This window comes from Tauraco erythrolophus, chromosome Z, assembly GCF_009769465.1.
Source record: "Tauraco erythrolophus isolate bTauEry1 chromosome Z, bTauEry1.pri, whole genome shotgun sequence".
Lineage (NCBI taxonomy): Eukaryota > Metazoa > Chordata > Aves > Musophagiformes > Musophagidae > Tauraco > Tauraco erythrolophus.
Genome location: NC_141496.1, coordinates 3,193,729 through 3,208,027, shown reverse-complemented (window position 1 = coordinate 3,208,027; position 14,299 = coordinate 3,193,729). Strand labels below are relative to the sequence as shown.

The 14,299-nt window shown below is 41.8% G+C and overlaps 1 protein-coding gene across 3 annotated transcripts in view; it reads right to left on the bottom strand.

Annotated features, from left to right (window-relative positions):
- The window catches only part of DYM (dymeclin), a 243,806-nt gene that overhangs the window by 25,898 nt on the left and 203,609 nt on the right, over positions 1-14,299 (bottom strand). For all 3 annotated transcript variants that reach the window (XM_086628989.1, XM_086628990.1, XM_086628991.1), the window contains one exon: positions 10,584-10,697. In XM_086628989.1, the coding sequence (XP_086485115.1) occupies positions 10,584-10,697 (114 nt within the window). The remainder of the gene's footprint in view (positions 1-10,583; positions 10,698-14,299) is intronic.

Below are 14,299 nucleotides of genomic sequence, written 5' to 3'. Positions count from 1 at the left end.
CTCCCCCTCGCCCTTCCAACAGGAAAAAGCCAAATACCAGAAGGATAAATCATGCGTTATTGGATAGATTTTGGCATTAATGAGACTGCAAAGGGGATGCATTTTCGATAGGAGCTATAGGCTGCGTCACGTGGAAAGCTGAACGTCACCTCTCAGTTTTAAACTGTTCTCAAACTACAGATCGACTTTTTGAAAAGTTATCCTTGTAGATGTGATGGATAGTCATGCTGAATGTTAACAGCAAATATCATAGAATCATAGAATCATAGAATCGTTAGGGCTGGAAGGGACCTTCAAAGGTCATCTAGTCCAACCCCCCTGCAAGGAACAGGGATATCTCCAACAGGGATATCGTATCTAATTGCAAAATGACAAATGTGCCTCCACACAAGCTCAGCTGTGAGTTTCTCATCTCGTTAAACGCTGATCTTTTCACACAGAGTTAACCTGAGTGTTTGCTCGCTTTTGTATTATTACAAATTGACTCACAACTACAACATTTTCACAGGAAATTCAAGTAGCTTGACACACAGAGATTTGAACTTTAAAAAGTCTAATGTTTGAGCTTGTAAAAAAAAATATTGCCAGTCTGACGACCCCTGAAGGGAAGATAAAAGGGAAAAAAAATAGCTCAAATAATAACTTCAGGCCCTTCATTACCAAAATCCTGGGTAACTTTTCAAGTGGCTTGCAGGCTTATAATAGCAACAACGTCTGCAATTGATTTGCTACCCCAGCACAACCAGATGTCACAGTGACAGGGAGAAAGTACTGCTGGTTCTGGAGTTCACTGGGAAGCAGAACATCATTTCACTGAAAACCAAAACATACAAGAAGGAAGTTGGGGAAGCTAAAGAAATATTATGCTTGTTCTCAACCAAAGTGTCTGAAATCAGTTTTATTGCATCTTCTAGTTCTCTGGAAAGCCTGGGATAAATTTTTTCTTGCTCCCAAGGAAAATGCTGCTCACTTGACTCAGTCTGCCCTTTATCACACCCACACTACTCATTGCTTTGCTGGGATCTTTGATGCGTTCTGCTCAAGACTGTGACAAACACAAGCTAATAATATCAGAAAAGACAGTTCTCTTTATGTTAACTATCTTCCCAGGTTTGTAAACAAGGTACATGGCCTTGGAGGAATACCAGAGCATGACTCTGGGCACTGAGGTCTATGCTTAGAGCAAACAAACTCCAGGACCACCATATTCCCACTGCTCCTTCCATGGCTTTACTCGTGTTATTTTATGCACGCTTTAGACTCCAAATGAGAGAAACAAAAGGAATACCCGAAAAGGACACGAAAAGGATCAGTTCTCCTCTTGGTGTATTTTCATATTAACAATACTGCTGCCTTTGAAAGCACCGATGATACTTTTTAGGCTACCCTCTATGCTTTTAGCAAATATCATGATGACTCCACGCACTTCGTCGCAGAGCAAGCAAGAGGTGCTATGGCAGGAAAACAAGCAGTCTATATTCTTTTCTCTTCAGGCTGTGGCATTAAAATGGAGTCCAGAGCAGGGCCACGAAGATGATCCGAGGGCTGGAGCACCTCTGCTATGGAGACAGGCTGAGAGAGTTGGGGTTGCTCAGCCTGGAGAAGAGAAGGCTCCAGGGACACCTTCCAGCAGCCTTCCGGTTCCTAAAGGGGCTACAAGAAAGCTTGGAGAGGGGCTTTGGACATGGGCGTGTAGTGATAGGACAAGGGGCAATGGCTTTAAACTGAAAGAGGGGAGATTTAGATGGGATATAAGGAAGAAATTTTTCACTCAGAGGGTGGTGAGGCACTGGCACAGGTTGCCCAGAGAAGCTGTGGCTGCCCCATCCCTGGAAATGTTCAAGGCCAGGTTGGATGGGGCTTTGGGCAACCTGGTGTAGTGGAGGGTGTCCCTGCCCATGGCAGGGGGGTTGGAACTGGGTGATCTTTGAGGTCCCTTCCAACCCAAACCGTTCTATGATAACACTGCAGGGTATAATATATGATAGACTGGCTGACATAAGCAAAACCCAGCACTCTAGCCTTAGTATTCATATTCTACTTCTAAGATGATCAGTCAAAGCATATCGGAGGACATAGCCGTCAGTGTCTTATTTCAATAATAACCAGTAAAAGAGAAATTACTCATTGAATAGTTTACATTTTACCACCCGTTTCAACATGAGAGCTTGCAAAAGCTGAATGGATTTAGTGTGAGTGACCAAGACTCATTCCCAGCTCCTTCGAACTGATCGTTCACCAGTTAACAGGGCTCTACCTCCAACTCTTCTTCTCCTCCAGCTGCTTCTCTCAAACCACTTCGACCAAGTGGGCTGACACTCAGAAGCTTACAGGCTCATTTTTGCTGCTGTTTGCCCACAGCACGGGAAGAAACACAAGGATCTCGTGCTGTGAGATCCGTACGAGACTGCTGACCATCGTAGCCCTTTGAACTACTGCAGATACAGGCGATGGGGCTGGTCTCCTTACACCTAAAATGATGCAATGCAAAAACCCCGTCCTATGCTGTCCTTTAAAGCAACACAGGAAAGACAATGCCAGGACATGTCTTCTCAATTTTCTGAGCTACTGCTCAATCAACGTGACTCCTACAAAATGGCAGCCAGGGAAATGAGGGAAGAAGGGGACAGAGAAAACTAGGGATACTAGGGATATGGTTTAATGGGGATTAGTGACGGTTGGAATGGATGATCTCTAAGGTCTTTTCCAACCTAGAAATCTACGAAATCTATGAAAAGCACAGCACAGTCCCTCTTCCCTCCCAATTAACACCAGTCAGGATGAGCCACATACTCCCCACCACGGGATATGCAAAGTCCAAGGCACCTGCCCAGTGTCCCGCTCACACTGCATCTGGTATCATGTCGTAAGCGTGAAGATACAGCTTGAAAAACCTTAAGACTGTTGAAGCCAACGTCAACAGTCTCCAGCAAGAGCAAGATTTCTGCCATGGATCTCTGAAAGATCAGGATATGGCAATGAATGTTTCAGTGACTAGGAAGAATTCAAGGCTGAAGTTCTCAGTTTATTCTTCATCTGTGAAAAAAGCTTTATGCAGTGCCCTCTGCAAGTTGAAAGCACGATTATTATTGTCTGTTCAAAGAGATTTTGGCTCATTTACAGTAAGAAACTGATATCCCATGAGAAGCAGTTTAAAGATCAGAGATTCAAGAGTTTGCTAATGCATGTTTTCCTATGATGCTGCTGCAATGATGTTTATACTACTCTTCAGTAGGGAGGTGTCAGAAAAGCATTAATATGTTTTTAACTGTGTGCCAGGCAGATGAGCAAAATAAAATAGCTGTTGTGTTTTTTTTTTTCTTGTTCTAGTCAACAATGCCAAAAGTTACTGTTTATTTTTCTCCACCCCCATGGAAGAATTTATGACCACTGAAGTAAACTGAAGTTAAAAAGCTGGTTTTAATCCCAAAACTGACAGCTGCTCTGTAAAAGCAAACCTAACTTGTTGGGGTTCTCAGGAGCATTCACATTTGAAAAATTAAGTTTCCTGGAGCCATTTGAAGGGTGGTGGTGTGGTTTTTTTTTTTTTTTTGGTCCCTTTCCATTCCCCATAATGCTAAAAAAATAACTTAAAAAACATGATACCATCTAATTTTCACATTCAGAAGACACCTGGGGAGAGGTGGAGAGCACGTCCCCATTTCAAATAGCCTTGAGAGTCACATATAAATACGGAATGGGTTACAGTGCTAGCTAACTCTCTTTGGGAGCATCAAAGAGAGGTTGTGAATGCCACGCTACACACCACCGCTGTCAGACCTGGCAATATTCAAACAGATAATATACTCAGCTGTAACTAAGACCTTATGTGCAAAAGGACTCGTCTTACACCACACCAAAAAAACCCAATGTATGACATTCAAAATCCATGCAAACACTCACTGGAATGGTAACTGTATAAAGAGTTCTCGCTTTTTTTACTTAAAAATATTAAAACAAATGTTAATAAATAAATAAATACGGTTTGTAAGTGACTCACCAACACTACCTGACTATGCCAACGTTTCAGACGCCTGGAGTCCAGCAATATGAAGCTCCATGGCTTTCCATGGATCGCAAGTTTAAAGTCAAACTGCGTTTCAAAGGACTGCAGTATAATTTATTCCACTTTCCCTAAAGCTTCTAAGTTAACTTATTTCTTCCATCTTATGTGAAGAAATCAGTTCACTTCTGAAAATGAAGTGTTGTTAGTATTCAGTCCAACTCAGCAACTGTATTTGCATTACTATACATAGCTACAAACAAGTCTCTCTAAAGACTGCTCAAGTCTACTTTTAACCCTGGAACAAAAGGAGTCAAAAAATTTCAAAGAATTTGAATCCACAGATGCTAAAGCTAATTTACTTTGGCCCTTGGCTGCTTCAGTGTTAAAAAAAAGAAAGTAACCAGGCATATAAGCAAAAGTTTAAGGAAATAAGTTTAAGCAAAAGGTTGCAATTTTGCTGAAAAATATATACGGCCTTCACTGCAAAATTTGTTACTATATGCTAATATGCTATGTATGCCAACTAGCTACTCAGGTCTACCTCCTCCTACTAAGGATGCATTTCCGTGGGTTATCAAGTTAATGCTTAAAAGTGATGGTGGCATTTATTTGTGAACAACAGCCTCAAAGTTTTGGTTCTCTCCTGAGATGATGGAGTTAAGAGCCTGACTTCTGACTTTCCTTCTGAAACACACAGGCAAGAGTTCCCATATGATGCAGTATGTCAGCAAGTATCTAATTTTAATCACTATAATAGTCACAGGTTTTCCATAATATTTTTCACATACTTTAGGTCTTGCCTACACACAAGTTTGCGCCACTTAATTAAATAGATTTAAATGATATCAACTCCTGCTTGGACATACTTACAAAGTGGTGTCATTCAGTTTAGTTTCAACTCATTCTCAACAACTGCAGTAGCTCGGCTTATATTAACAGAAGAGCACCTGCATAAGGGCTTGCTATCGTTCAGACAGACAGACAGACAGGTTTATAATCCCACTTTAAGATTAGCCAGAGTCAGCTGAGTGCAGACGTGTCTTCGCCTGCCTGCTCACAGCTTCACGATGGTAAGTTATTTTCTGACCACAAGGCCCATCTAAACTTTCTAGGTAATTTTTCTTGGAATTTTGAGTACCCATAATCATATTTCTCAAGGGATGGGGAGTATATTCTTCTCTACCCAAGGTCTCTGAGAATCTGACCTCTAAAACAAACGCCTTCAGAAGAAATGTGAATTATTGTTCATCACTTACAGGTCAGCTCACGGGAGCAGGGAAGTTTGACACCTTAATTGAGGGCATAAATTGTCAGAAGGAAATACACAATACATAAATATTATTATTCTTAGCATATGTTTGGTGTTTTGGAAAGGCCCAAAAAGCACTTTGTTTAAAAGTTTCTTATACTTCTCTCACTAATCTGATCTTCTTCAGGTTAAGGGTTAACAGCAGCTGAGGGTCAGCAAAGGGAAGTCTGCATTATAGATGCCTGCCTAGTGTCAGACACAAGGATGTATTAGACACAACCAGCTTCCACTACAATAAGATCTTTGACTCTTCAGCCAGAAAAAAACACACATATCAGGAAGAATTTGATGAATTTATTTTTTAAGGAAGTTTTCTGTCTCTCTTGCTCAGCACTATGCCCTACAGCTCTGTGAAGGAGTTGCTGGTCTCCGTAACTCCTCTGCCCCTGCCTCTTTACTGTGCCACACAGAGTTAATTTGTGCAGCAGCACAAAGGACTGCTGAAGAGATGAGGTCTCCTCCCTATGAGGAGCACCTGCAGAAGCAGGACAACCTTTCCAGAGAGAGTTCAGTAGCTAAACCAAGAGACTGTTTAGACTCCCTCAGTTTTGGGGACTTGACATGCCCTTTCTTTCACGGCTGCACCTCCTTTCCAGAGTTGAAAGCACCTACACTTGACATCCCCCACGGAGTTTGCTGCCACCTCAGTCAACAACCATGTTGTTTCAATGACATTTTCGGTAGCTGAACTTTTGGTTTTGATGCTGCTTCTCCAGGAGTGGGGTGATGTGATAGCTGTTCTGGCCCAGCTACCATCGCTCTGATGACAATTTACTCTTTTCCCCTGTGCTCTGGGGTCTCAGTGATTAGGGACTTTTTCCAATGAAACACATGGAAGTTGAAGGAGTTGGAAGTACAGCGTTAATAGAAGGGAAACTTACGAGAAGTGCTTTTAACACCTAAAGCAAAACCTGTTCTGTCGAGAGATTGAAGGCTTTTACCTCTGCTCCTTTTACATATTCCGTGAAATTTTAATGCCCGTGGAACTAGAATGCACTTCAATAAACATTAAATTTTGTACCATATCAAAAAGGTGCAAGTTGATGGTGTAATGGCATGTCTGCATAGCACATCAAGACCACACGACGGAATGCACACTGATGACAAAATACTCATTGACACAGGGAGAAAATGAATAGGAGAAAAAGAAAAGCAGCTCAGAATACGTTCAAGAAAATGAAATCTCTGCCTTAAGTGGCTTAGCTAATGGGAACTTTTCTTTTCTAAAGCATTAAATGTGGCCTCCCAAGTGTGATCATTCCATGAACACAAATGTCAGCTTCCAGTCACTAGCTGGCATTCAAAACAAGTTTTCCCACTTATTGTCAAAGAGCGGTTATCTGCTGGCCAACTCCCCTTGAAATCCTGAGATAACTCGCAGACTCCAGACACAGTCCCACTTCTCTCTCACTCCTAATCCTGAAAGTTCACCAAAGGGAAGAAAGGCAGCCTGGGAACTTTAAAAAAAAAAAAAAGGAAGAATGAGGCCAATTTTCACCTATCACTATGATCTGTAAATTGCCTTTAATAAGCTTCTGCAATAAAACAGGGAGCCTGGATTGTGGGCTGCTCGTCTGCAAAGGAGACAGCTCTATCTCCACGCCGTGGCTTCTGCCTCCATCCCGGGCATATTAACTTCATTTATCTCCTCCTACAGACTGAAGGAGAAATAACCAGCTCTTGATTTCAGCACCTGCCCTTTATCTCTCTGTTTACGCACAAGTCTTCTAAAAGGCTAATTACTCAGCTTGGACTTTCCCTGCCTTCCACAGTACACGGCTAAAAGCACATACTCAAAATAATGTTAATTATATTGTTTGTCTCCAGTCAGGTTGCTCCAGGTCTGGAAGGAAAATATGAGCTAGATCTCCCATTTCCCAACAATGATTTGCTAAGAAATGCAAGATATCCTTCCTCACGCACACACACACATTATATATATATATATATATATGACCTACTGCTAACACGTATGCTCACTTTGCATCCCATGTTGCTTCCCACAGTGAAAGGGAGCAGGAGTACCAGGGTGTGCTACACAACTGATAAGCACCATTATGCAGATCAGGATGATGGCTGTAAGTGCTATTATATTTAGTTGACACTTACTCATGTTTGAACTATGGTCTAAGCAACAGACTCGAGATCTGAATACAAGTAACGCTGCTTCAATGCTCACTTCCTCAAAGGCCAAGATAAGCAACTGGAAAACATTCACTATATTTATCTCTGCATACATTAGGTACTTATACATAAGAAAAAAAACCACCATTGTCTGAGCTGCAGGGAGGCAAGTGAGTAAAAGCTTCAGTCCTCATTTTTCCAAATCATAACGTCTCTGTGTTTCAGCTGCCTTCCCTGGAGTGCTTCAGCTGAAGACAGTTATTTCTAGGAGCACTATCTCTGCACTACCTCTGCAGCGTCTCTTCTGCTCTAGAGCACTTCAGTATGTTATGGCAAAAGGCAAAGATGGCTTGAGAATTAATTAACAACTAACTGCAAAGCTGATCTATAATTTCTCAGGATTAAGCTCCACAGCTTTGCATGTTGTAATTATGCGCAGGTCATGTCAACCCGGCTGCAACAGACCCCTAATTCCTCCACGCATTGCCCAAGCTGGCCAGGAACGAGCCAACCCCTATCCAGGAGCCACTTCTCTGAATGGGCTGTGCCCAAACCAGCCTGTGTTAGAAAATTGTCCTTTCAGCAAGAACTATTAGCTGGTCTACACAGCTAGCCAGCTTCCAGCTCGCAGATGGGAGCTTAGTGATGCAGATAGCCGTGGATCCTATTGTGCAGGCAAAGAGACTTCAGCTAGGGCTGCTCCCACCCATCCAGACGTGCCCAGAGTGTCATTAAAAACATGCAGATTAAATTTTTCTCCTTTATTTAGCTGCTGACATTCCTCAGTTACCAGAGTTATTGTGTAACTATATCTTTAGTCCAATGTCAGTATGATTTTGTTGAGCTTTAGGATAGCTTCCCCCCGAAAACCTCAGAGGCTGAAGTGGGAAGACCTGAGGAACTCAGATTCCTAGGAGAGAAATACAAGGACAGAGGGCACAAAGACTCACAAAGTCATTTCTGTAGGAGGGAGTTGCAGGCTGCTCATCATTAATGTTATATAATGACATTATGTGCATTTAAAAATTAACGCATGACATTACCAAGGTCAGTGTCACCACCAACTCTTCTCCATGCAGGGGTAACCTGCTCTGATCTAACTGTTGCTAAGCAAAATAATTTTGAAAAAAAAGGTAAAAGCCAGTAGGTAAAAGTGGACAACGTAGAAGGATTATGTGCCAGATTGACTGCGTTCACTTGGTAACCCTGCCCTCAAACCCAAGCCCTTCAGAGGAAAAGTAAGTGCTCCAAGTCATGCTATGAGCATCCTTAAAATTGAAAATACTAGACTGCTTGGTGAGGACTTGCAGGGCTTGGCGCTTGTCAAAAAATTTTGATCTGTCGATTTAGGTGGCAATATAAACATGTCATTTTGAACGCTGTATATCACTAATGCACGAGATGTAAACTTAATGAGATTTCACTCCAGAACAACATTTCTTTAATTTGTGCTGGAGAGGGTCCAGAGCAGGGCCACAAAGATGATCCGAGGGCTGGAGCACCTCTGCTATGGAGACAGGCTGAGAGAGTTGGGGCTGTTCAGCCTGGAGAAGAGAAGGCTCCGGGGTGATCTTATTGCAGCTTTCCAGTGCCTAAAGGGCCTACAGGAAAGCTAGAGAGGGGATTTTTACAAGGGCGTGTAGTGACAGGACAAGGGGCAATGGCTTTAAACTGAAAGAGGGGAGATTTAGATGGGATATAAGGAAGAAATTCTTCCCTCAGAGGGTGGTGAGGCACTGGACCAGGTTTCCCAGAGAAGCTGTGGCTGCCCCATCCCTGGAAGTGTTCAAGGCCAGGTTGGATGAGGCTTTGGGCAACCTGGTGTAGTGGCAGGTGTCCCTGCCCATGGCAGGGGGGTTGGAACTGGATGATCTTTGAGGTCCCTTCGAACCCAAACCATTCCATGATTCTATGAGTTATTTAGCATGGCTCCATGTCAAGAAGGAATCGCTGTAGTCTCTTGATATAAGGGCTTGTAATTATCTGCATGTAAGAATAAGTTTTCACAGAAAAAGCAAAGGGTCCAGTGTTTCTCTGTACTCGCAGTGTCGCAAGGACACAACAAATCTGGATCCAGCAACTCCTCTGGTGTTACTTAGGCTATTCCTGTACTGCAGCTCAGGACTCGGACACTAGACCAACCTCTCCCGAAGACTGAGCACATGCCATCTCAGGGACACAGGGAAGTGCAGGAAAGACATTTGTATATGCAGCCAGCTAGACAATTCCCACCGGGTGTTTTAAAATTACCAGGGTATAAATAAATCACCAGCCGTCGCCAATGGCTGTGCGTACTCAGTGTTGCCTTATCAGATGATATTTTCCTAAAGTTACAATGAAAGAAAGGGGTCTTGAGAAGATGCTGTCACTCTCTTACCATGAAGCAGGAATAAAAACGGTTCTGCACAAAGCAGACAGTATTTAAAATACACTTGGCATAATGGAGAAGCAAAATTCATCGTGCATCTAAAAAACACACATAACTCCCACTTACTTACTTACCTACTCACACAGATTTCATTATTGCAGTATTTAAACATCACACAGCCATTTATGGGTTTTAGCCTCACAAAACCTGTCAAGCTAGTAAATCCCTCATGAGATCTGGGAGATTCTCAGAAGAGAACAGAGGGGCCTTCTCAGCATTATACAGAAAGTTCATTATCATGTTGACCAGATTCACAGGTCCTGAATTGATTTTCAGTAGGTTGGTTCATTTCTTGGCCCAGAAATTTATCTTTGTGGTACTTTATATATAGACCCAGATGGAGGTGCACAGCACTAGAGAAAGAAGAATAATTTACCAAAAAAAAACAAACTACCAAAGTTTGGTTATATCTTAACTAAACAATGGATGGAGAGGTGAGACTGCATCTTTGAGATATGATGAAGAAAATCTCAGCCTCAGCAAATGCTAATTCCTCCACACACTTCGATTTAATAATTTAATCAAGAAAACTTACCCAAACATTTAGCACAAATTAGGAATTTAAATTAGAACATACACATAAGGCAATCCACAACATAATCTCTTGTCTACTGTTATTGACAGGAAAAACGATGTTTCGATCTTATGGATATAAAGGGTATATATGTAATTGATTGGAACAGTACACTTTAATTGATGAGGTCTTGAGTACTTACTCTTAGCCTGTCTTTGGGCAAAGCGACAGCTCCTTGCTTGATGATTTCCAGAACTCGCTCCACTGACAGCTCAGCTCCAGCTTGCTCTAATCGGGAGCTGAAAAAACTGATCACCTGGAATGAAAAATCAGAGCACATAAATAAAAAGAAGAGACCTGTGCATTAATTCACACACGAAGCTGTCATCTTCTTTCCATGGATCAATGTATCTGTACTTCCTTCTGTACTTCTTAAAAGAATAATCATGTTATTGCTTGTGTTGCAACCAGGGAGACTTTGTTAATGTCAAATTAGCACAATTATCAGTATTCCTCTGCAGTCATCTTTAACAGATAGATGATTTTACAATTTAACACACACAGATGAATTAATCAATTTACATTTTCAAGAACTGTGCACTTACATATGCTTGTATTTCTATCTGTCGGTACTTCTATATGTTAGGATTTTTGTGGCCTTCCAGTCTACTTTTTACAGTTTGGGCTAGAAATTTACTTTCATTTTCAAGCATTAAAGCAAAATCCTTAATAGTTTCTGTGAATCCTGATAGAAGGCTTTAAGACAACTATTAAATATCTCAGTACAACTACAAGAGTCTACATGACTTGCCTGGGAGTTTTGTAGCATCCAAAGCCACAGCAACTGGAGGAGGGGGAAAAAAAGCCCACATAGCTCCTCTTCTCCTCAAATTAACCACCTGAAGTCTCCAATGTACCTTTCACATCACATATTCCAAGCCCAAGGACCAGTACATTCTCTCTCAACGCTTGCATCCTCCATGCATCTCCCTGGTGAGGCCGAGCTGCTTTTCACCGTATTTCCCTCCCCACCCCCTTTTCTGTGACCCAGCTGGTCCTTGTTAGCTAGAACAGTTAGGTCAGGCTTTAACTTTCATCCCTCTCCAAGCTCAGTAGGTCACACCAGAAGCAGACATCCCACCGGCAGTTCTCCATGTGGGACATCAGAAAACCTCCATTTCTACAGCTCCTTTCATCCCAAAAGACCACACTTTGCAAACCCCATCCCTTATCCCAGAGGAACTCATCAGTCACGCAAGGGATCCGAAACTCAAAACAACTCAAGAAGGGTACGGGGCAAAGTTTCAACACCACCTTAGAGTCCTCAGAGAGCACCACAAGATGGTCAGAGCCACCTGGAAGAGCCCATACACAAGTGAGCCCTTGGCTACCCCTTGGCTGGAGCCACACACAGCTTCCGCTCACTGCACATGCTGCTGGTAGATTCCCAGACATTTCCTAGGCTTCAGGCATCTTTCCTCTGAAAAGTACTAAAGTCCATTGGTATTTGAATCCTAACGTCCAGTACAATGAGTAATCTTTGTTAATTCTCCCAAGTAGAAGGAGGGAAAAGTGTATTATACTTGAAAATCTCCGCTGAGCTCTCTTTGTTCTGTAGTGAGACACAGCTGGAGCCAGAAACCATTACCCTAATTATGCCTCCCAGCTCAGCTGCCGTTAATAAAAGAAAGACAAGCCGATGGCTTGGTTACTTTGAGATTCAAATTTGTTGTTCCTCTCCTGTGATCCCCAAAACCCTAGCCCTTATTTGGAGCAGGTAGATGGAAGAGCAATTTTCTCCAGAGACTGAAGCACCAAGTGAATGAGACAGAAACATGACGCTTGCTGGAAGTTGCTTTTCGGGGTTTTTGTGGAGTTTTGATGTTTTGTTTGTTTGTTTGTTTTCCTTCTTTCTGTTTTGTCTTAAACAACAGAAGTGTGGAAATCAGTCAAGAGAAAATTCAGGTTTAACCCTCTGTACTGTCCTTACGATTATCTCCATACTTCAGCAAAGGGAAGAATTTCACTGCCTCTGGCAGATGTTGCAGGTAAGCTTTACATTCTTACAGATAAGGATTCACTGTAGCTCTGCGATCTTCGATTCTTGGGGGGAAAAAAAAAAGAGTAGGAAGATGCACTGAGTTCATAAGCAATGAAGCAGGAGGGAGGAAGTAGAAATTACAGAGGACAATGGCAAGAAACAGCTTGCACAAAAAGCATGAGGACCTCGGAGCGAGGCTGACATGGTTTTGGCACAGAGTCTGGGACAAATTGCTGGTGGAGGATACACAGCTCACAGAGGAAGGAGAAAGTTGCCCACAAACTTCGAAAGAAAAAAAAAACAACACACCTTCCTGCATTTCAACACTGCTCTGTTGTCGGTAATCCCTGGTGAAACTTATCCTTGCCCAGGGCAGCTCACGTGGAGAATCCATCCCACTAGTGCTGCCTTGTTAGCTCAAGTTCGACTAAACCACAACAAAAGCAAAATTTAATTTTCGGCTTTTAATCAAAAGGATAAAATACTGGTATAATGCACACGCATAAAAAACTGAATGAAGCTCACAGATACTACCTGAATTCTGGCACTTCCTGTTTTGGAAAGTCAAAGCCTCCCATCTTAACATGTTTTTAAAACATTTTTATGTTTTTGTGGTAAAGGTACTAATCTTGGTTGAGTTTTATTTCAAAAAAGAACAAAAGCGAGATAGGCTTCCAACATTTCCAGGCTACGTCAGTATTTCACAGAATTCTGAATGGCTATTTTTGGTACGCAGCTGAAGACTGAAATTAAAAATATCTACTTAAATAATAGTACTTACCTCTAAGCATTATTTGCCTTACTACTTTGGACAATATAGAATAGGAGCAACTCCATTTCTAACCCTGGTATTGCAGTACCCCAGTGAGATACTCAGGTACTCAATGAGTACCCCAACGAGATAAGAAAAAAAAAGAAAAAAGAAAAGAGATGAGTTACACAGAGGACATCCTAGAAGACACATTTACTTATCACCATTAGATCAGAAATAAAACTAAAAAGCATCCAGCATTTCATCCGTACTGCCCAAGTTCCCATCTCCTCTGTAGCAGAAGATCTAACACTTTACTTAGTAATCTGTCCAAATATAAAAATACAAAATCTTAACACAATATTAAGGAAAAGAATCCTTTTCCTTTGAAAGAGCTTTAATTACCTTCCACACTTAAGTAACGGAGCTGTGTTTAAAATAATCATTAAAATTAACAGATTTCAACTCCTTGTCCACTTAAAAAGACAATGAACCAGAAAAAGAAAAGTGGCTGAAAAATACTAAATGAGTTTCAAGTTTTAGCACATACTTTAAAACTCAATGTTGAGCATATTGGTGTAACATCTGGAAAAAAGCAGATCTCAGGGCAAAAGAACTAGACTGAGAGATGGGTATTTTTTTTTTTTCTTACAGTGTCCATTTTTTGATATTCTGACAATTATTTTTCTCACTAATTATTTGGGAAACTGGCCTGAGAAAACAGAAGATAACTGCAAAGACTGCTTAAGAAGAAGAATAACAAGAGATGTAATGAGTCGCTGCGAATTACTTGTATCCGAGTGATGCTGTGCACTGAAAAGCCCTCTCCATGCATGGAACATGTTTCAAAAAGACCTCTCTCTCTCCAATCTGGCCTCCATTTTAACAGAGATTAAAAGGCACGTCTAATCCCAGATTAGACAACCCCTCATCAGGAATATCTTAGCAGTTGTCCAGATAAAACGGTGTACCTACAGCGCCCTGCCCTGTGCAGAGAGCCTAATTCTGGTTGTGCAAGCTACCCAACCCTGTGGTGCAACAGGCACGAAGTGGCATGGCTTGGTCACCATCAGCTCAGGGATTTCCAGGCTTTGTGCTAATATACCATTAAGATACTCGAGACCTC